Source organism: Nesoenas mayeri, assembly GCF_963082525.1.
Source record: "Nesoenas mayeri genome assembly, chromosome: 14".
Classification (NCBI taxonomy): domain Eukaryota; kingdom Metazoa; phylum Chordata; class Aves; order Columbiformes; family Columbidae; genus Nesoenas; species Nesoenas mayeri.
The window spans coordinates 14,873,357-14,897,771 of record NC_137556.1 but is presented as its reverse complement, the minus strand read 5'-3'; the positions used below and the strand labels follow the sequence as shown (position 1 = coordinate 14,897,771).

At 46.4% G+C, this 24,415-nt stretch overlaps 1 protein-coding gene across 2 annotated transcripts in view; it reads right to left on the bottom strand.

Annotated features, from left to right (window-relative positions):
- Positions 1-20,703, bottom strand: part of WWC1 (WW and C2 domain containing 1) — a gene marked incomplete at both ends in the record, with an annotated part of 66,049 nt that extends 45,346 nt beyond the window's left edge. For both annotated transcript variants that reach the window (XM_080353484.1, XM_080353483.1), the window contains one exon: positions 20,585-20,703. In XM_080353484.1, coding sequence (XP_080209610.1) covers positions 20,585-20,703 — 119 coding nt within the window. The remainder of the gene's footprint in view (positions 1-20,584) is intronic.
- Positions 20,704-24,415: the final 3,712 nt, after the last annotated feature.

The window sequence follows — 24,415 nt, the reverse complement described above, 5'->3', positions numbered from 1 at the left end:
GAAGGTCTAAAGCTAATTGGTTTGGTGCGTTTTTCATCCAAAGTAGCAAAGCCTTGATGCACTATGTAGTTAAGGCACAAAAAAATCATTCCGAACCGCACATTTATAGAGAGAACTGTACAAAGCACAAAACACAGCTCAGCACTTCACACACTGCAAGGGAGTCAATACAAATCAACTACTATTGAAGTTTGTTCAGCGATTTGAGAACCGTAAAAATGAGATTTGCATCATCAAATGAGTTTAATTGATTTACTCTTACAAACACCATTTATTTCAAATGCTCCATTATCAATACATTTTGCCAACAGATTAAATGTGTGTTAACACAGAAGTTATGACACCACTTGGTCTCTGCATCCCCCTTCCCCGAGCAGCCTGCGGAAGGTCTGCACGCCTGGTGATCCGCATAGGGAGAAAGAACACAGCTCATCTGCAGAGCCACAGGCCAGAGACTGGGGACCACAGCTCAGCGCCCTGGGGGGGCTCCTTCCCTCCTCTGCACAGAGTTTATACACACACAGGAAAAATACAGGAGCTTTCCTAATGCTTTCTACATCAGTGTAGGAGACTGAGAAAGCAGACGGTAAACCTTGAATTCAGCAGAAGTTTCATTACGCTGAGTTGCCTCATCTCCTGATCAGGAGCAACATTTTAGTCTCACTCAAAATTTTAAAAAATTGAGACAAATCCCAGAAGTAACATATTGTTGTTCAGAATTCAAGGGAAAACTCTTTATGAAAAATTAATTTCCCAAGACTGTCTACAACTCAAATATTATTGCAGGGAGTATTATCTGAGGATCTCAATGAACACAAGCTCATGGATGTAATTGGTTTCAGTTGTTCAAAGAGGATGTAAATATAGAAGGGCTCAGCATCTATGTACAAGGAATAAACAATATCCTGCTCACAAATTCTAACTAGCTGCAAAAAAAAAACCAAGGTGTCACCTTCAAATGTGTGTGAAAGTGTCATCTTCTGCCATGGGGTAACTGACAGGTATTTTGCTGTAAAAGCCTTGTGGAGAGGAGACCGCTATAAGTTTTGGCCAGAGCCAGTTAACCAAGATTCTACCTAAAGCAGTGTATCATATATTTTTTAAAGTATCCAACAGACTTTTACAGACATACCGGATATCAAAAGCTTTTCAGTTATTCCTCAGTTCCAAACACACAGCATTTCTTTCCACTAAGCAAAGACTCGGCATAGGTACCACTTCATCACTGCTGCTCACACCTCATGGTCTAGGTATGTGTCAGAGACACACCTTACATAGTCTTACTATTCATATTTAGCCATTATTTTACTGCAGTGTATAAGAAGAGAGCACAGGGACCTCCTTCCCAAGGCACAATCTTCCTCTTTCCAACATACTCTGGTGAAGGTGACTAAAGCTACCTTAGATTAATTGTGTCTTTCTGGTATCGCTGTGTCCCTCCTTCTCCCACCCCCACCTTCTTCCTCATACACAGTTACAACAGGTGTGTAAAACTCATTTGGACCTTGAAAGATTATCAAGTCCTGACAGCAAAGTCAACTACTCTAAATCTCTTTGGAAGCAATAAAACATACTTTGAAATATTTCTCATAAGAGAAATACTCTAAACAAAAGGCATCAATTGTCAATGGGCTTTGCGTATTTGCTTTGCTTTGGTGTGCTGACGCTTCTCACTGTTATCAAATTTGTCTTTCTCCATAGTCAGTCTCTTGCTCTTCCAGAGAGTCAAGTCTGTTGGCAAAGCTTCCAAACTTCGGCAAAAAGTGGTAACCTTCTTCCACATTTAAAAAAAAAAGGCCAAATTTACAGCATTCCCTCTTGGAGAAGAGTAAAATATTGCAACATTTTATAAAACAAAATAAAATAAAATCAGAGTAGCCCCTGAAGACTAAATTCTGGTTTTGGTGATGACATTATACCCTCACTGGCATCAACGTGATAGCACAGGAAAGAGTTTCAGCCCAGCGATACTGGCCATTCACCACTGGAAGTGACAGAGCTAATGAGAACACACAAGACCTCCCACACCCGCGTTAAGTGACTGAGATGCAGGTCCTTGTGAGAAGACAAGCAGCAAGCAGGTGGTCCTGCAGGCAATTCACTCCTCAGAAACCCAGGTCACACACTGCACTGCGAAGATGTGGGTGGGTTGGCATTTAACGCTCCTCTCCCCTCAGTTTTCATCGTCACTGAATGCCTGGCAGTTATCGTTTCATTACTAGCAGCTTCAAGGTTTCTAATGATAGCCTGTCAAAAAAGGTAGCTTCAAGTCTCCAAAGGTTCTGTACCTCATTCGAGCCCCTGGCTCATATGACAGCCATGACATCTGCTTCAGTACCACCATATAATTGCTCCACATTAGGAAGCGAAGGAGCTGAATCCCAACAGAACAGGCTGTGTTTCATCCTGGCCTTACAAGCTGAATAACTTCAAAGAAAAAAAGAATTGTTACATTCATCTTAATCAAGTATCATGGCAAGTGAAAGCTGGGGTTGAGGCATTGAGCTCAGACCAAGAATGAAGCTGGCAAACAAGTAATAAAATAGAATCATTTCGGTTGGAAGAGGCCCTCAGGATCATCAAGTCCAACCATAACCCAACTCTAGCTGCTCACCAGACTTCTGGTCACCACGCTCACAGATGAGTTTTATTTGCCATGGAATCATAGTTAAAATTTGTCCTATCAAGTGGCCTTTCTTCTCCAGCTGCCAACCTTTGCCTTGCTACTGCCTTCAGACTCATTAGTACAAATAAATGAAGTGCATAGAAACAGCCAACTTTAGAAGCTGATGCCTTCGATTTATTCACACCCTTAGATCACAGCAGCCTTGCCGTGGGACTGACGGACGCCCGCCGCTGGCCACAGGAGTGATCTCCTGCAGCCACGACAAGGAGCTGTTTGCTGAGCTCAGTGCAGCCGCAGCGCTCGCTGTCAGCCCAGCCGGCAGAGGAATGTGCTTGCTGACTGCACCTTTTCATCTCGATAAGGATTCTCAAGGTCATGTTCGCCTCCCTCCCGGCTCCTCCCCAGCTCCGATGAAATCCCAAGCATGCAGCCCTGGGCCCTGCTATGCGTTCCCACCCTCCGCGTCTCCCGGACACCGGCACAACCTGTCGCATTCCTCCGCAGCAGCACACCCCGGCCGCACCGCCCAGCCTTCCCACTCACCCGCAGCCGGTCCTGGGCTTCAGCAACACCTCTCACAGCACCGCAGCTGCTCTGCCAGCAGCCTGTGTGCCGCAGGGTCAGGATAACTCTGCAAATGAGGCTTGTGACCTCCAGGATTAACATTTCTTAATTAAATATTTCACATAAAACCAGGCTGCAGCCTGGGCCAAAACCTAATCAAACTCATGGGGCCAAGAGAGGGGCTCTGGTTGCACACGCTGAAGCACATGGATGCATGGTGAGCCTGTTTTCAAGGGTGCTACACGGAGGCTGGCTTTGGGGACAGCTCCTGTCACCCTGTCCCCACAGCCCAGAGTGGCCAGCCAAACCAGTCGGGCAGCCAAGGGCTCAGAGGAAAGGCAGAGGCGATGGTGCCAGGGCTGGGGAGCATGGATACAACAGCTTACAGACCCACCGACATGCCTCACACCACGTAAGATTTTGAGATAACTAATGAAGAATCATACATGCTGCCTGCTTACAAAGCCAGCTAATTATACAATCTGTTAAGCATGTATGCGCACACAACAGTGCTTTGAGCCATTAGGGGATGGGATTTATACTTCACTGCACGCATCTTGCTCTTTGTGAGTGCATGCCTGGATACGGCCAAAATGAACACAAGTATCTGGAATGTCTGCAGCTCGCCAGCCAGCACATCTGAATACAAAGCCGAGCCCTGCGAGAGTGACTGCTGTGCCTGACCCCCGTTTGCTTCCCCAGCGATGTTTAAAACCCTTATTCCCCTACCCTGCCCCTGGCCATCCCACCCCCCCGCAAGCATGTCAGCGAGGAAAAAGCAGAGGTGCAGGTGAGGGGTTGTGAAGACAAAGAGCCGAACACCGGAGCCAGCGGCTGTCCCGGTTTAATCTCAACAGAAGGCCCCTGGCCAGGAGGGACCTCGGCTCCTGGGGCAGCAGCCACTCGATGGCCAAGCTCAGGCTGATGAAGATCCCTCTCCCAGGTGTTTGCCAGACATACAATGCCGCGGCACTTTATGCATTGTCACACAGCCTGATTATTTAATGTAAATTCCAAACCAGAAGGATTTCAAGCACTTGGCACATAAGGCACAAAATATTATTCAGGGGCTTTGTAACGAGTCAAGTCACACCGCCTCCATTTTCACATGTTGCTCATCCCTGCAAGTCAGCGGAAGCAGCAGAAGGCACCAATTCTAAGAGTTTCAGGTTTGTCTTGGAAAACATGCATTGGTCAAAATAAGCTCTCAAAATCTAGTAGAGAGGAGACAAACCTAGCAAGGTACAACAGGAAATCGCATCTCTTCATGCTGTATCAAGCCTCAGCATCTGCTCACGTGTAACAGGGTGTTTTCTCCCCTTCAGTTTTGAACACAAGGATGAAACCAGGAAGAAAAGATGTTGTAGATACCCCTGTGTTCCCTTCACAAAACAAGCCCTCCTTGTAGAGCAACCTAGCAAACAAGTCACAGGATCTGCAGGTGCTTTAAGGCACATGACATTTCACACTGAGATTTTTCCTGTGGGGCACAAAATGCCCCAGGTCACCAGGGTCATCAGGCAGAGCACACCCTCCTGTCCAAGAGGAATGGGCCAAGAGGCAGCGTTACTTTCCAAAAAGCCATACTTAAAAGCCAAGTGAATTAGCAACTCAATTCCTATCTGCAGCTCTTATGCATCCACCTTGTTCACACAAGGAAGTACTAACAAATTTGACTATTTGAATTACAACCACTGCATTTCCAACCTAACACCTCCAGAAGGAGATGCTCATATGTTGAGAGATGTCAAATTCCAGAACAGGATGTCTCTCTATACATTTAGGTTGTTCCCATCTCCAGTTACCTTAACAGTACCTGTCCTTGAAATCTGGAGACCAAGGTTCTGAAAAACAAATTATTCCAAAGTCAGCCTTCCCTACGCAAAATCAAAACCCTGTATAGCTGACATTGTCAGAAACACATCCTCGTCCAGCTTATCTCAGTCATGTTTTCCCTTCTTCCACCCATCCAAAAGAAAGGAAAAATCAGGTTGTTTTTTCAGTGTAACACACTATTTTTTTTCCAAGAACCCTCAATAACATTATTTTCCCCATAACAATCAGTTTTTGTAACATTTGTAGCTGGCAAAGGGTAAGAAGCAGCCAAATGAGTAAAAATCCTATTTCAAGTCTTACTCAGTGAATTGTAGCAAGACACTTCAGGTAAAACCAAACAGAGAAGGTGGGAAATGTAATGGGAACCAGACTTCTGGGGGTACATAACACACCCCTGGAAGGGAGTTTGGGCCACACAGAGCCCACACACACCATTCGCTGCTCTCCAACCAAATTACACCAGGCACCCTGCAAATTATCAGCTGCCTGATCCAGCCTCAGCTGTAGCTTGTTTATAACTTACTGTAGCTGTTAGAATATGACCATCACTGTTGCTCAGGGCAATTACCTAAAATATCTCAGCTATTCATTTCCATTCTTCTTTTTAAGTCGAAGCTCTGTTTAACGGGTCTGACATTGTGCCTTACAGCACCATGTATCTGGTCTTAAGTAACCCACCATGAGAGCTCACGGGGTTGAAAAGTGCTGCTTAACTGAATACTACTTCACCATCAGCATCCAAATGAGATGCAATTCCCATGCCAGTAATTTTTTCAGCAACCAGTTTATCAGTTTTGTTCATGTCTACCCAAAAAATAGTCTACATCAACAATACAGAACCCTCAACAAGTATTTAACTTGCTCCTATCAGCTCAGCTAAATAAATCATTATCCATAGTTCTGCTTGTCTGCAAAGACTTAAGTTGAAATTCTCTGGCAAACTAAATACTCCTGTTGCCCTTGTCTAGGATATTTAAGCTCACTACAGACTGACCCAGAGAATCAAACTTGCTCTCAATTTCCAGATTCAGTGATAAAACCGCAGGACTATTAAAAACACAGACCTTACTGGCAGATGTCTTTGAACACTCCTCCTTTCCATTAATAATGTCCTTTATTCAATGTCCTTCTAATAATTGCCAAATCAATGGCATAAACAGATGCGTCAACTGTTCCGGACCAGAGAAGACAAAGGATAAGTGACACTGCGGAAGCTGCAGCGCTTGGGCTGAATGAAATATGACATCAAAATTCTCTCTAACAGTATTTTGAGGAAAAAGTGTTTGCTAGGCTCTCAAGCAACCAGATGCTGAGCAAGGCCAACAGGCAGGTAAAATGGTGCCTTCAGTTATGCATGCAGGAGATACAGGGAGGACATCCAAAAAGAGGCACACACCTTTGCAGGTGTCACCTTCACAGCATCACAGCAGATGGAATTACAGCCCCCAGCACTGAGAAACAATCAATCTGATATTTAAGCTGCCTGCTTTGAAGGACAAACTCTGAATGCCACGGCTGCCTGGCTGAACCCCCGCTCAGCACCCATGGTGCCAGGCAAGCCCAGCACAACCACACCCACCGCAGCTCCAGAGCGAGCCGGGGCTTCCAGGGGACCCACGCTTGGCAGGAACCAGCCCGGGAGGTCACTGCTGCAAAAGACAGTCTGTGGGTCATTCCAGCTTACTGCAGCAGCAGAAACCGTGTCCAGAAAAAGGGGGAGCAGTTTTCTGTGTGCCTGTCAGCTCAGTGAGGAGACCATGTGCCCCAGTGCTGGAGGAACGGCCACCTCCGGTGGTGGGACGGCTTGGTGGTTCCCCAGCCATGCCAGCGGGAATGAGCTCAGGCCCACGGCCAGATCCGCAGCAGCACGAGAGGTGAGATGAAATGATGTGCTACAGCCACAACCAAGCTCTAGGGCAAAGCCTTTTAGCTTTTCCACCAGTAAATGTACAAGTGGTTACAATACTGTTCACTGCACTCTTTTGAGATGGATCCAGAGGCAATTTCTTACGGTTACTAAAACAAGATGAAAAAAAACAACACAAACCAAACCAAAACACCAACAAACCACTACAAATTCATATCCCATCCAACCCCTACCTGAGCAGTGCTCATTTAAGAAGTGAGGTTTGTTCATAAATGAATCCCTTCTATTTTTCCTCATTAACATATAATACACAATACTGGCATGAAACGGGCTCACGCAGCCTCCCAGCAACCAGAAACATCACACCTCACACCTCAGCCATTCTCTGGTCTGCACCTGAACGGCTTGATGGGTTAAGCCCATTTCCCACCATATAAAGACAAGAAGTCAACTACTCTGGGTTCAATTTCAGACAGACTGGGTTTGTTTACCCTAATTTTGTCCTTTCTATGGACAAACCAATTTATATTCTTCCAAGTACCCAGTGCTGCATTTCCATCCCCTCGCGTGACTAGCCATCAGCTTAGACACACTGATGCTCTGACATGGCACACCATAGCAAATCCTCAGTGCTCATTGTAAAAGCAACAGCTTTCCACAGTTACCTTGAAATGTTATTTCAAATCAACCAAAGTAAAGCTTTGTAGTGCAGAGCCCCCAGGCGCCAAGGGGACATCACCTCTGCTACATGCCTCCCTCATCACAATGCAAGACAGCAACAGGGAATCCAGGGCTCTTCTCTGATCACCAAGGAGCAGAAACTACCTGCGACCGAATGAGAAAAATAAGTAAACAGGACTAAAAGGGCAATTTGTTACACCTGTGCCAGCCAGAAAAATGCATATAAAGTCCTTAGTGAATTGAATGCATTGCCCTGTTTAGTTGTTCGGTTGAATCAAAGCATCCCAGAAGTGGGCAGTTACAAAACGGGAGCAGGAAAGCTAAATCAGGCAAAACAACTTTCTTCAAAGAAATAACGTCAGTTGGGAGGCAAGAACACGAGAACCTAGCTGGCTTTTCCCATCCAGTATGGACATAGTATTCTTTCCAACGCAAACCTGATGCACAAAGGAGAAAGAGCTCATAAAGACACAAAAAGGAACAGTTCATCAGGAATGCCAGGAGAGAGCAGTAAGTAACACTTTGTGATGGTCCAGATACAGGAATAAACCACAGCTTTCCCAAAGGACAAACTGAGAATTTAGGCCGGTGTAACTGAACGTGCCTAAGTTCAGTTTTAAGAACTGAGCAGAACTTTAATCCAAAAAAATCCAAACTGCATGGCAAGTGGCAGGTCCCAACCTTATCTTATCACAGCTCTACGAGAGGCATACGCTGGTTTTCCATTGGGCTGCCTGTCAGTACCTGTGCCATGTGAAGAAAACCATTTAGTCTGATGACTGAAGGACAAAACAAACCCACCACATCACCCACCCTACTCAGACACTCCATGCTGTCACCGAGCCTTCACCAGCCATAACACACCAAGCTGCAAGAAACAGTTATTCTATAGCAATATTCCTCCACATGCATTATGTTCAAGGTATATACATTGTCTATAATACTTTAAAGCTTTTGAAAACCAAAACCACAGTAACAGTATATTCTTATTCATTGTTAATGTCAAACGAAGAACTGAGGCTACAGCCTTTAAAGGCAATTCACTTCACTTACTCAAAGGCTACTACTTTCAACTCCAAGCTCTATTACTCATCTGCCTCTTTCCTTACCTACAGGATATGAAAGTTTAGACAAAAATATTTGACATTAAAACCATTTGAGAAAAACATCCTAACAAGTTTCCAAGTCTATTTGCTTTACTTAGCTTGAAAAGCTTTACAATATTTCTTGCAAGTCTCTGCTTCACGTTTTGTTCAAGACTACTGATCGTTCTAATAAAATAATGCCCAAAGCACACCAAAAATCTTTTAATAGAGTGAAAATTAGAGTATCAGATCTATTACACCACCCATCCTTTCCCCTCCCCTGGAGAAGCATTAGAGCCTTCGGACATCTCATTTCAACAAGAAGGTTATTTAGTTCTAGAGTTTGCAGTAAAGTATTTAATCGCTAAAGGATTTGCAAATGACACATGAATATGCATGTAGCACTTCTCACCATGACATAAATCCTATTGTATATTTATGAATGGATTGCTTTGCCTCCAGCTTCTACATGTATACAAACAGAGGTTTTAATCTTCAATTCCATCCCCCCTCCCCTCTTTTTAAGGAGTTGCTTAAACAAATTTGCATTTTTGGAATCTATTATCTACAGTGTATTTCTTGCCTTTTTTTTTTAAAAAAAAAAACAACTCTGTAAACCTCCTTCTCCCATCAGGCAAAATGCTTACTTTATGAAAGGCTTTTGAGACCTTATAAAGTATGGCCATAAGAGAACTAACCAACAGCATTATACTGCTTAGGAGAGAGAAAATAGAAGCAACAATCACTGGAAAAGGGAGAGCTCTGACCATTAGAGCTGGCAATACAAAGGCATGAAATGACAGGTCAACAGCTTGCCTTCGACTGCAAAGACAGGACTAGCTAATGGAAGTAAAGCCTCCATAAGCAACATAAATAATACAACTCCTATTGTAAAATCCTTAATTCATACATTCTTAATTCATACTGACCTAACTCCATTATTCCCTACACCCTTCATCAGGTAACTCGCCTGGTTCAAAGTGGCATTTCAGCTGGTCTTCAACAAATACGGCAAGAAGCACTACTGTCATTCAGAGAGGAGCCCAACTACACAGGGGAATTCAAACAATAATGCCTTTAAAGGACACTGTTAAAATGATTTCATTTAGGTTATTTCACTGAAAATCTATTCTGTAATAAATCTGATTGCAAAGAAACACTTACCGACACTCAGTGCTCCATCACAAGCAGATTTCCAAGCAGAACAATCACGGGTCTGAACTGCCACTCAGACTGCTCTCATTTTTGTTACTACACAGCAAAACACTAAACACGGAGGAGTAATTGCATCAGCTGCCTTTGAGCTGACTCAAGACCCCCAGCGACCCCACTAGAAAGGACCACAAGTCTGTCTAAGCTGCTGAGATGCACCATGACTTGTCAAACCACTATCCAAACTGTAGGAGCCCATCTCTGGGAAGCAAACAGAAAACAAACCAGGAAGCCCTATGGGGCATTAGTTACAGACTACTGGACAAATAGGGAATAAAGATGAGAAAATTCAACACAGAACATTTGCTTTGGGGATAAGAGTGGCATTTACAAAGGACGCATGAAAACAAGCCTGAGTGGAGGACTCTGTCACCAGTTCAGATGCAAATTCGCCTTTGCAAACTGAGATTTTTGTCCATGCAACCCTTTCGCAAGTGACCAAGCCAGGTTCCTTGGCCCACATACCCCTCCCTTTCCACCCATGCATTCTTCTTCTAAAAAGAAATCTTAAAAAGGTAGTGAGGAGTAGAGCCCAAGTAGGACAAGAAATCAGGCAAGCAAACAACATGTGCTTTAAAAAAGTATTTATGTTCAGGTTATGCTTCCCTTAGCATCAAGCAAAGCCTGTGATGGCAGATGCCCTCTAAACTGAATTACGAGTGAGCCAGTTGCATAAGAAACAAGCAGTGCCATACGATAGCCTCTGAATAATTAACAGATGACATATGTCAATAGATCTACCATTATTCAGAATTACAGACCATCTCAACTGAAAAAGTATCACATTGATATTAGACATCCCAGATTTAGGTTAAATCTGGAAGCTTCTACATTCAAACTTAAGAAAACAAAAAAGAAAAGTTAGGAAGTCTAAGACATCTTGCAAAACCTTGGTGCCACAGAAAGCCATGGGACATGGGAGCAGCCACGACATTTCACTTTCCTGCATACGTAGGTTAAAATAAGGCAGAAATACACTCACTGAGGACTGTAAGGAGATCTCTTTATGGACAAACCTGCCTACTTGAGAACTAGCTGTTAAGCAGCCTAAAGCCTTCTCTGTATGTGTCCATATAAGAATTAAATAGTGTCTCATCAAGGCTACAGATTGTTTAACTTTGATGCTTAGATCTTACAGTGTGAAATACTTACTAGTGACACAAGAAAAGACAAATTACAAGCCTGGCTCGCTGCCTTGCGGGCTGACAAGCTATTCAGGTTAGCTGGATGCAGGGATGATTTCAAGGAATTTCAGAAAAATCTAAACAAGTGGGTAAACTGACAACTCAAGTGGAGAGAGATCAGATGCTGAGAAACGTTGAATAATACAGTGAGCAGAAGAGTTCAACCTCCTTATTCTCTCAGGGTTAACACACACCTCTAATCAAATACACATGAGCATCACCACATACACGTTTCAACAAAAAAGTCTGTTCTAAGTGCTGATTTGATTTCAAGTTTAACCATGTCAAAATTCCACAATACAAAAATGCTTATCATGTTAAGGAATCTTTTTTTAAAACACAATTCAATATGAAAAGATCACCTGGAACACTATACACAGTACAGGTCATCCTAATTTAGACAAGCCTTACCTTTTTATCTTAGAAATACTTCCTTTTCATATCAAGTTCTTCCTTGAGAAAAGCTTCCATCTCCGCTATACAGGAATTAAGAGCAACAGCAGTCAATGGAGCTGCATCTCTAGCATCACTCCACTAGTCACAGGGAGCATCTGGAAAAATCCTGAAGAGCACATAAGCTGCTGCAGCACAGAGACCTTCAAAGAAGGAAGGTCTCTGGTGAGCCGAGCCACCCCAGTTCCATCAACAGCACAAGTCATAAGCAGCAGCCAGAAGAACCAAAGTCACATCAGATGCTGAGGAATGGAAGTGGCACCATTCTGAACAAAGGTCAGGCATGAACAGCAAAAGCCTGTCTAAAGAGCACTGCAAACAGCTGTTACACACCAGAGCAGCATCACTAATTGAGCACGGACCTTACCCCGTGTGCGCCGTTGAAGCAGAACTGTCACATCCACTAGATCTGAGACACAAGACGCAGCAGCACAGCACACATGTGCTGCCTTGGAAATCCCTACAAGCCCCCAGAGAAGCACGGGAGCCCAGTGGAACGGGCAGCAGACAGGCTGAAGAGTTCCTCTTGGGGAAGGTCGTCTTCTGGGGCGCTGCCTGCCTCCCCACTCTCACCCATGCACCTCCCTTGCATTTCAGCAGCTGCAGAGGAAGCCAGTTCCACCAAATGAGTAGCATCATCTCCACCTCCCGCAGGGGTCACTACAAGCTTCTCCGCAGCCTGAATCAGGCTGAGTGACCCAGCAGCACCCAGACAGGCCACCAGCCTGAGACACTTCACTGGAAACAGACTGGATAACGTGCAGAGCTGCATCACATGTAATGGTCAAATACTTTCCATCACCAACCCCACGCAAGCTCCCTTTGAGATAATTTGGATAAGCAGCTCAAAACCACACTCCATCTTACAAACAGTCCAACTATAAGAACTCCAAGAGCCCGATGAAGCTGTCACCGAGACGACTCCTCCCATGCCCCCAGGAGCTGGGTGTCATGGTCCAATAGATCACCAATGCCAACCTGCCCAGGCCCCTCTCAGGACATCCCGCAGGATCTGTGCCCAGGATGGCATGGGGGCTGCAGGGACCAGGGTGCAGCCTGTGTGGCTGGGCCACTGCTATGTCTTCCAGCAGCTGCAGACACTCAGATGCCACATGAAATCAAAAGTTGTGCCTGGCACAAGCAAAATTAACTGCAAAGTTATCCACAGCACAGCTTTACAGAGCAGTTTTGCACTATATTTTCCATGCCACTCTAAGGGTGTAGAAGATTATTTTGGCCGCTGCTGTTCCTCTGCAGACCGTCCTCCCTGTGGCAGGGTTGTGAGGGATGAAACAGCAGAGACCCTCTCCTTAGGGGACTGCCCTTGTTCTGAGCACAAGGCTATCAAAGCAGTTGTAAGTCATGGATAAGAAATTTGCAAGTTTCTACAGGGTCGTTTAAGCAATAGTTTCACTTACATTTTCGCTCAAAATAGTTACGTGACCACCTCACATCTCAATTCTGCATAGAGCGGATATGAATGACTGCCTTTTGCAAATCAATACTGTTTATTGCGTGCTTTAAATCAATAAAGCTTTCCTCCTCAGAGTAAATTCTTCTAAAACAGTGATTAGGCATTTGAGGAGAACTAAATAGTTTCACTCAACAATACCATTAGTCTTGAAACATCAGCTTGACATCCCAGCCAGAAAGCACTTTGTCAGAACTAATTAATCCCCACAGCACCTCTATAAGATTGAGAAAGCAATTCATCTGCTTTTTAAATGTGTTGGTTACTTATGTTGCAGAACATTGTGGCTGGGGTGGAAGCCATAAGCACCAGCATAAACAGAGAACAAACCAAGCCAGCAGAACCCATCCAAAAGCACGAAAAAACAGAAAACACTGACAGCTGTAGGATTTGGCTTCTCTGCATCTTCCTGCTACACACCAAACCTCCTGTGACTACCCAGAGAGTCTTCCAGATGTCACTTGACTGGATGAGTGGCAGTGAAAAGCAGTTATTATTCTATTGGGAACAGTTTTGTCTGTTGTTTGTTCAGCCAATTATCTATGCATGTAGCTTGAAAGAGAGGGGGGAGCAGTAACGTTAAGCTCTGTGAACAAGAACTCTGGGTTTTATTTGAGCAGTTAGAGCTAAGTCTTCATTACTACAAGCAAAGCACGTAACCTTACTACACAGGTCTCATGAATGGCAACCAGCCAACACAACAGTTACTCCTCTCCAAGGAAGTGGTCAATCTACATAGTTGTCATACGTGTATGGAGTAGCATCAGCCTACACACCTCCACCTGACTTTGCCTAGCTGCTGCCACCCCTTTATTCATGTATTTTTTCCCAAATAATACTTGCCCCGCTGGAGGGGCACTCCAGGCCACCAGGTTCAAACAGCCCCTGCGCAGGAAGAACATCAGCAAGGCTTTCCCAAAACAGTGGCACCATCTCTCTCCCTCTTTGCAAAAGACTTTAAGCTTCCCCATACCTGACACAACCGTCTGCCAAGTCAAGCCCAGAACACTTCAATCCCAGCAGAGCGGGAGCAGAGCTGAGTTCCAGTAAGGCGGGCAGGAACGCGCTGCGGGTGGTGACGGCGGCCACCTTCAGGAACACAGAATATGATTCAATCATTTATTAATAGATTCATCCAGTAACTGAGATAAGAGCTCAGTCTGAAAATGTGGTGTGGAAAGTCAGTGACAGGACTACCCTTGGCCACTTACTACACATCGCTTTAGGAACAAGTTATTTCTTTAAAGTTTTTTTCACATTTTCCTATAAATTTTCTGGCACAAGCTAGAGGAATTTAAATCACATCCAGACATGGAAAAGGTTGCTACAAACTCATCTTCCCGTAACTGTACTAGCTATGAAGACATCAGCGTGAATTACACCTTTAGGAGATGCTCTACCCCACTGCTGGGTTCATCCGGGCTCCAGCAAGTGAAAATCCACTCTCCCAGGAGAACTCAGCCAGAAATCACGGGGCAAAGCTGAGCACCTCCAGCTTTGGAACACCTCCCAGCCAGGCTGGCAGAGAGCCTGCCCAGGTCAAGTGCCTGGGGACAGCTTCCCAAGTGTTCCCTCAGCAGCATTCCTGGGCTGCCACCAGCACCAGCTCCGCTCCCACAGCCCCTCATGAGTTCTTCACACACATACACAACCTGGATCAACTGTTTCTGTGAAATAAACCCAGACAATAAAATAACATTTTTCAGGCAGACCGATTTCTGGCCCTTGCTCCCTGAAGTGATACAGAACTTTCCTCGGGCAGCAGCTTCAGGTGCCCATCAGCTCCTGCCCCAGGTCACCTACACGGCAGCCACCTCTCGCCTGCCATACCCACAGCTGCTGGGATTTACTAGCCAATTTTCTGCCATTCCACTGGATGGAGATCAAGATAACTACTTTGATTGGAAAACACATGACCTACATAGGGATGGAATTGTTGATCCCCTTGACAAATAAGTTTCCCGTCTGTGGCAGTGTCACTAACTTCACAAGTCATCAGTCTTTGAGGCAAAATTAAAGGACTGATCTCATGAGCAAGATGACCTTGTCAAAGCAGAAGATGAAGCTCAACCTACATATTTCTAAACAATATGATTTACAGAGACTTCTTCAAAAGCAGTTCTGATCTTTTAAGACTTAGAATTCCCAAAGATGCATTAAAAAGCTGCTGAACTGAGCAAAGCTCCACATTTTTCATTTTCTTCATGTTCCATAGGGAAGTAAGATAAAATAATGCTTTTAGTAGTCCTAAAGCCACTGCCAACATCCTCTGCCGCTACACACGTGTGCGTACAAAACCTTTAGCAAAGATGCTCTTGTTAAAAAGCATCATACCTGTTGTATCCAGCCGCGCTCCCCAGTTCCAAGTGAGTTCACACAAGTGAGCAAGCACCGTGGCTCTGGAGGCAGCGCCTGCAGCCTCCAAAGCTGGCAACGCATCCTACCGTAACATACAGACACACAAAACCCACAAATCACCCCCACAAAAACAAACAAACAAAACACCAAAGAAACAAACAAACAAAAACCACCAAAAAAATCAAAGCCTAAAATCAAGCAACACCAACAACAAAGTTTGATTTTTCATAACTGAAGAGGTCTGACTGATTTCAGCTCTAATCCACTTTTTTCTAATCACGGGTGCAGCTTGTGTTAATTCATCTTGGAAGACTCTTGATACTAATAAATGAAAAAAAAAATTGAAGTATCACAACCTTACTTGTTGCCTGTTTCCCTATTTATTAGCACTTATATAAACCAATTAATTTTCGTTTACTGTGGGGGAAAAGTTGTAAGAACAGCACAAGTCATCCACATTAAAACACCTGCTCCCAGAGACGGCATTTAGATGACTATAAAGACCACATTTCCATCACTCACTTCTGCACTCATGGAAAATGGTTATAAACGGTATCTGTGGGCATACACTGAACTGTCTGTTCTTTATAAAATAGTCAGCTATTTTGGGGAACGCAAACATGAGAAAGCAGCAGATTCACATACATATGGCAGGGTGTTTGGCACCAAACTAGCAGCCTTCAGCTGCACGACCCACACTGCTGCCAGGGACCAGCAAAGAATCTGCGGAAGAGAAATGCTCCATCTTTCAGAATTCTTCTTTCTTCCCCTTATGCTTACTGATATTCACCTACAGAAAACCACAGCTCCTTTTACTCTTCCTGCTTTTCACTTCATTTCTTCTCACCCCTTTATTTTGGAAAACTCGCACATTTAAGTTAGCTATATTTAGCTTATTCCAGGGATTATAATTGTGCTATAATCCAAGTAGTGGACGGTTAGATGGGGAATTTTAACATGATGATCACATTTCTAAATCTTTCATACAGGAAGTTTAGATAACAAACATGAAGAGCAGACTGGGGATGAAAAGCTTCAGGATCAGGATCATACAGGAGGCAAAATACGCTGCAGTATTTCACATCAAGCTTAGAAGGCAGACCTAGAGGGGCACAGCAAGATGATTGTGCTCTCCATGACACACCTAGCTTTTGTTCACTTAGATCCTCAGGCTCAGCAAGCCTGAATCTTCCTCTATAAATAGGCAGCCCTAACTATTTTGAAAGCACTAAGTCTTCTACATGTGACAACACGTACATTGGCACATACTGGCCCCAAGCCTTGGCAAGTCGCTTCCCTAATTCTCTTTACCAGAGCTCTGCTCTGTGGGTTCAAACTGGAAAAACCTCCATACGGAGTAGGAAGGGATTTCAGGGAGCAACTGCGGTATCTAGGCTTTCATTTAACTAACATCTCCAACCCTTTACATCACTAAGAGCCTTAAAAAATTGAAGGGCCACCAATTGAGGCACTGCTGCCTCCTGAAACTGAAAACATCTGCTGCTGTTTAGCAGTTTCACCAAGCTCAAGCTAGAAGGGCTCCCATTTCACCAGCTTTCCCTCTCAATAGGAGCCTAGTGATTGGGGTAAAATGAGAAGATCGGTAAAAAAATAGAAAAAACTGTTCACAGCATCATGCCAGCAGGATGAGTATGACAACACAAGTACTGGAGAGTGGGACAGGTTACCAGGCGTCTCCAAATCCTTGGTACAATCAGGAAGCTTCTGGGTTGAAACACAAAGAGAAGAGAGAAAAAACTATGATCTTCCAAGATAGTTTGAGGAAGAGTAGAGGTTCCCTAAGCCTGGTGTAAAGAACGCAAGGAACCCACATAAACCCAGATACACACCTTTAACCTCACATCTGATGAAAGGAAAAATCTCGTCTGGGGCACCCTCACTGCAATTCCTGATTCATATGGGTGTTTAAGAACAGGCAGCAGCTGCTGCTAACGTTTCTGAGACATTCTTATTTTCTGTTTGGTTAGCACAGCAGCTTACAGTGCAGACGCATCCTCTGTGTTAAGAAAGCAGCTGGGACAAGTCTCCCATCTGTTTTACCAAATGGTATGTACTGGTGCATACCTGAAAGATCATGCTTTTTTCTAAAACCAGGAACGACAAATTTCCTCCCCTAGCTCAGGAAGGTTTGATCTCCAATTATACTGTATCCAAGTCTTGAATTATCTCATTTCAAACAAATCTACAAAAAAATTCAGCTATGTGAGCTTCCTTTTACACAAGGAAAAACACAGTAGTTTGGGTTTTTTTTCCCCACATGGTCACTAGAACTACCTTACAGCTTTTTAACCTGAAATTCCTGCCTACAAGGTACCTTGATTCCTTTCTGTTACACCATACCACAAGCACAGTAACAGTTAAGTCACAAAATTCTCCAGATTACTGAACCTTAGATGATTTCCCAAAATGCTCTAACATCCACAGGCTTCCCAGAACTGCCCAGAAGTCTCGTATACCCTTAAAGGGTATGAGGCAAAAATGTACTGACCTGCAGTTGCTTCAATCCAGACTTCAGGTGTCTGAGCATCACTCAAGTCAGTTCTGCAGGAGAGTGAGATGCCACCAGGTGCCAGTGACCTCCTACCAGCCAAGTCTAATGGTCCCCTTACCCCCAGCCCATCTGCAGGACTTGTGCCATGCATTACAGGAGCTGGAAAACCACCAGCCCAGCTTTTGATTTCACACAGTCCAAGACCAGATGAGATCCCACCTTCCACCCCTTGCTGCCAACACCCCCATGTGTCCCTGCCAGACCTGCTTCCCATTAAACCAACCTCCCTTAACAGGACTGCAAAGCTGACACCAACTGTTGTCACAAAAACAATGGTCAAGCCCATGCCCTGAAGCTAGATGGTATCCCTGATCGAGTTTACTTCCACTAAATTAAGCTAGAATGAAAGATTTAGGGAAGGTTTAAAAAGCTCTGTGCCCTATCTTTAGCTACCAGTTGTTGCTCCCTGCATAAACTGATGAGGTATTACAAAGGTACAGTCCCAATGACACGCAGCTGGGTTCAAAGTGAGCCCTACCATGTGCACCTTCCTCCACACTCCTCCAACTTGCAGTTTTACAGCCATGTTTCCTGATATCTACTGCGCTTTACTGAGTAAAAGACAGCATGCGTAGCTACAGCAAACAGAGGACAAATACGCAAACCAGCCTCTCAGGTGCAGAAGTTCTAAACATGACTTGTTAAAGGCCACGCTTAAAATATTTAAACTTAAAATACGCTTTAAAAAACCTTAAAATAAGCAGTTCATAAACCCAAGTTCACTACTGCAGGGAGTAGTTCTCTTATGACTTGAGCTGATCAGAAATTCCCCATCAGCAGGTTTTTGCAGACAGATGAAAGAGAAACTCCCTTCCTGCAGTTTTGCCAGAGCGGTGCTTCAACTCAAACAAGCACAGGGACCCCCAGGTGATGGGGAAGTGCTGTGTCAGTTATTCTAGCGTTGGACCAATAAACTTTTCAAAGCCTTAAGGATTTTCAGGAGGACCGTCTAATTCAGCTTGTTTTCTTGGTAGTGCTACTAGAAGATGACTCAGATTCAAAGCTTGTCGGGGCCATGTGTATTCAGGTGTATTTCTATGTGCACAACAAATGTCATGTGATATGACTTATCAGTACGTGTTTGAATATTCTCCTTTACCAGTGGGGAGTAGGTAATGTTTCTGCGACAGCTCAGTACACATGTGTAAATAAAGCACCCATTTACTCTTTTCTGTCATTTTTGAATCACTAACCACAGACAGATGAGAATTTTTATAAGCCGCTATTAGGTCTGTCAAGTTTCTCGCTGTCTTCGTTCTCTGTGACAACATAAAGACGATGGGAAAACACTCCTAATTTAAGCTTGTATTGATTTATGAAGGTTAAAAAATATACCTTGAAACAACCCTGTTATTAGCTCTTCTTGACCACATTACTGAAACAGAAGCCTTAAAACAAGTTCCAAATCTCCACCCAGCAGCAGGTTACATTTGTGTACAGCATACACAAGGATTATTCCTGGAATGCAGAACACTGTTTAAAATCTTGTAAAATCAGACAATCATTCACTTCCATGCCTAACAAAAAAAGCATCTAAGCAGAACTGGAAAGAAGGCAAAGTACTGACATCCTGCCAGCAATGGAAGCTCCCTCAAGGAACTGATTCCTGGAGCAAGGGGAAGAAAGGAAAACAAATCCAGAAATCACACTGGCTGCCCTACAACAAGGAAAACACCGTCAGACGGAGGAAGAGTGTAAAATTTACCAATGACAAATCGCATCTTCAGATTGTTGGAATTTCCAGTGCATCAAGATGGATTTTTGAGTCTGTGGGTCTGGGACCTTCAGCTAACAGAGCGTTAAACTTGAAATTCAGAAACCTGTGATTTCAATAGTGATCCAGAAGTTGAGCTTCCCGCATGCTCGAGCAGCCGTGTGCTGGCACGCTGTAACTGCCTCGAGCATGGAGCCAGAATGTGCCAGGACAGAGCGTTGCTTGGAAAATGACCTGGCTCTAGAACAGCAGACTGTCTGCTGTTTCTCCTACTTTTTAAAGTGAGCAATATAGGGAAAGAGCTCACTAGAGAAAGTGGGAGCAAGAGGAGGCTGCTGGGAAGCAGAAGGGTGATCAGAAACACACCCTGAAGTGGGCGATCTCGGTAACCACCACGCTCACCCATGCCATGGAACGGCTTGCAGAGGTGGGACACCACGCAGGGTCCGACCCACCGACACCCCCTCACCCCACTTCGTCAGTCCAAGCTACTCCAAAGAGCCACCGCTGCTCTCAGGGGGGACGAGCGGGGCTGCGGAGGGGGAAGGAGCCGTCACCGCTCTGGTGGCACCTGCGTTCCCCTCCCCCGCGACGGCAGCGTGCGCTGCAGATTTGCAAGATGTCTGGAGAGGGGAGAGGAGGTGGGTAGGGAGATGTGAAGGACAAAACAACAACCCCCCTCACTGATCGCCCTCCGCCCCTCTCCTGCCGAGCAGCGGGCAGGAGCCCCGCGCCCGGCCGCGGTAACGAGGCGACCGCGCTGCGCTCCCTCCCGCGGAGCAGAACCGGGGCCGGGAGCCCGGCTGGAGCCGAGGGACGGCGGCAGCGACCGACCGGGCAACTCGAGGGCGAGCAGCGGAGGCGCCGGGCTCGGGCACAGCTCTGCCCAAGGGGATCCCCCCACCTCGGGGAAGCGAAAGGGCCGCGGAGCCGCGTCTCCCCCGCGCCCGCCGCCGCCCACCTGTCGCGGGGGTCGACCCAGCTGGTGGTGCGGCTGCCGTGGTCGATGTAGTACACCTTCCCGTCGTAGTCCCGCGCCTCCTCCCAGCCCTCGGGCAGCGGCAGCTCCTTCCGCGGCATCGTCCCCAGCGCCGGCCGCGCTGCCCCATCCACCGCTCCGCTCCGGGGCGGCGGCCGGGGGGCAGGGCCGGACCGGGCCTCCCCTCCCGCGGGCTGCGAGCAGCGGTGCGGGGGCCGCGCCGGCCCAGCCGCGCAGGGAAGCGCCGCCGCCGGGCAGCCTCACATGCCGGCCCCGCGGCGGGGGCGGGGCGCGGAGCCGGCTGAGGCGGGCGGAGGCGCCCGGCCCCGCAGCCGCGGCGGGGCCCGTCCGGGGAGGGCGGCGGGAGAGCCGCGGGTCAGCCCTGCGGCGCGGGAACCTCCGGCGCCTCACGCCTCCATTTCCTGCTCCGCCGGCGGCCCCGGCGAGTCTCGGGGCGGCTCCGCCCACCCGGCTCCGCCCCGCCCACCAGCGGCGCCCCGGGCGGGGGATGCCGGTTCCTACAGGCTCCGCCCCGCCCCGCCGCCGCGCGCACGAGGGCGCCCCCTGCCGGCGGGGAGGATGGGACACCTGCAAGGGGGGCGCCGGAGTTGGAGCGCTCGGGGTAGCGCGGGTGGGGAGCGACGGGGCCAAAACTGGGGGACTGCTGTGAGAACCACTCAGCCCCTCTCAGGAGACACAGAAAGCAGAGGATGGGATCCCACGAAGATGGCCGAACACGCGGAGCAGGGGCTGTGTCGTGTCCCCGGTGTGACATGTCCCGTTTGGTCGTGGCACTCGCACAGACCAGCACATAAACACCTCCCCGAGCAGGGGACATCCCTCAGACTGTGTCCCTGGCCCACAGTTGTGCTGCCTCCTGGTCCCGGCTGGCTCCACAGCAGTGCAGGATCCCCCCGTGGTGCAGGACACCCCGGCTGTGCAGGGCACCCCAGTGGTACAGGGGGTGCTGGGGCCAGCTGCGTCCCCACAAGTGTTGCCACCACCAGGGCACGTTTGCCAGTGATGAGTAAACAGTTCATGGAACTGCCCATGTGGGTCTCCATGGGGGTGATGTTGGTGACTTCACCACTTAAGCGGCTTCTGGAGTGAAAGCTCTTGGCAGCTGGGCATGTAGCTACAGTAACACCATCACCAGAAGGCAGGGGCTATCAATATAAATTTCACCAGCGCAAAAAGGGCCCAGGGACAAGGCATAAGCCAGCAGGTGGGTGACGACGTCCCCAGTGCACGGCATGTTACCCCTTCCAGAGGAGCTGCTGCTGGGGCTTGGCTGCTGCCAGTACCTGAGCTCAGGCACAGCTGCCATGCACGGCGTAGGGAGCTACGGGGATGTGCCATCTCCAGATTTCAGTAATTCAGGCTTGAACAGGCTGCCCATGAGAACACGTCACAGTAAAAGCTCACACAGCGCCATGCGATCAGGCCATGAGCTAACGCGGGTGACCTGCACGGCGTGGCCATCAGGGGAGTTCTGAGTGTGGCAGCGTTTTCCCTGGGAGCAACAGCCAACGCCGCTTTCCTACTGTCAAGGGTGAGGGAAAGCAAGAAGTTTTGCAGAGCTCTGGCTATTGAAACGGCAGAATGGGGTGGGGATCCCTGCCAAGCACAGGGGTGGAAAAGGAAACTGGAGGATGGGAAGCGGCGAGCCCCGAAGGGCTGGAGAGGAAAAGTGAGAAAGACAATTAGAAATAACATCTCATTTTTGTGTCAGATTTGGAGGGTAAGATAACTTATTTCAGGCGTTCTGACAACCTGCTGGGAGTCAGCACTGCTGATTCTCCAGAGACAAAAGCAGAATGCAGTAGCAGTTGGCTGGTGAAGTGGTTGAACGGGGAAGAAAATGAAGACAAGTAAAACTGAACGTGCAGCATTTGGAAAACAGCCTGATTTAACTCCATTTTATCTGAAACCAAACTTGCAGGGAGCAGCTAAACGTGTTGCTTTTACGAACAGGACCATACCCACAGCATTTACAGTAAAAATAATGCAAAAAGAAGGGAATTAACACTGTATCTGCCCACAAGGTTAAGCCAATCTTGTGGTTTCTTGTGGAAGGGCAGGCTCAGTGGGAGCTGTGCCGCTCCAGCGAGCAGACACCGGGAGCCCTGGGCCCGCGCCAGGAGGGCAGGGGATTTCTGCAGGGCACCGGGCTCCTCTGTACGGCTTTTAGTCTCGGGGATAATGGTGTTTCTCTCTTTGTAAAGCACTCAGCAAAGTACTTAAAACATTTAAAAGGGAGAACTGTAACAATAGGAAAGAAATCAGCAACAACTAGTTTTTTGAAATATTACCAGAGAAGCAGCGAATAATGAAGTGATAACAAATTAATGCATATTTTCATTTCCTGTATTTGTGGTCTTTTGTTCAAGCACAGAGATGCTTCCAATCGGCATTTCGTTTTGAAGTGTTTCTTCAAATTTTCAGAACCCGTGTAGATCATCTAGAAAAAGACTATGTAAAGAAGCCAACCAAATACCTTTTCCGGATGTCATCAACTGTGTTTATGAGGAAAGTAATTGTGTAGTTTTTTAACGATAATTGCTTTTGAAATAAATACCTGAGAAAATATTTGCAGGTAGTTCTGACTCAGGTCAAAAGAACCCCTCCACCCCTCTTTATTTTTTAGCTCAAAAAAACCCACAAACCTCTCTCACTGAAACACATGAATTGATGAATGTAATCAGGACTGTGCATATGGTAACTTACTCCCTTTTACCACTTACACTCACAACAAAAGAATTCAGCGTTATCAGAGTCTGTTTGAACTGTATAGCAATAAACAAACAGGTGATTGTTTTCTCATGAGCAGAGAAAGGGAAGGTTTGGTTCACAGGTAAGCTCTCAGCTATGTGAAAAGGAAGAGCAGGGCAGAGAACAAAGTCTGCAGAAACCTCACTTTGTTGCCCCGGGGTCAATGTCTCTGACACGACCTCGTGTGCCCACGCCACCGTACCAGCCAGCTCTGCTGAGCCCACAATGGAACGGGTGACAAATTCTTCAGTAGCAAAAGCAGCCATTTTCTATTGGTAATTTCTGGTTTGGAAAAGCTGGTTGCTTGCTGCCTTTTTTTTTTTTCCCTGATACATTCAAAAGTCTGTATTTTTGTACTCAACACGTAAAGCTCTATTCTTAACTGACTATGAATAACAAAACCACAAACGTCAAAAGCTACTAGAGCACAATATTGGTCTCTTAGCCCCCAACAGGTTTCTTCAGGTGTCTGAACTGAAATAGGAGGAAAAATGGATTTGAATTCAATTGAAGGGAACAATTACATTTACCTGAAATGCCACATTTTGGTTAAAACCTCTAGCATTGTTCAACTTGAAGCAATCATACTGTTTCTTGGGAGGGTTATCTTACCCTTCTAAAAATCTCGTGCCCAGCCAGCCCACCCCCAGACTGTACGTCAATGTTTTTCAGTTTTCAAATGGCATTTGAGCTTTTAAGAAAAGTCAAAATCAGGTTTGGAAAGAGGAAACATTTCATTTTGGAAGCACCCCAAAGCTTTCCCACTGTCAGAAGCTCTTTCCAGCCTGGCAGGAAGGGCAGAAGTGCCCATGGGCAGGGAAGAGAGCACACAACCTGCTGTACTTTCCAGTCCCAACGCGACCGGAACTTTCTGTGAACATTGGCAAAGCCTCTTCATTGTTTTCTTTCAAAGTATCCATTGCTGGAGACCTTCAAAAAGAAAAAAAGAAAAGAAAAAAGCAGCTGACGTCGATAAAGCCGTCCTGTAGCTCAGACAGGTGTCGGCTGTGTCTTGCTCAGGTCCAGCCGGTCCCTGCACCT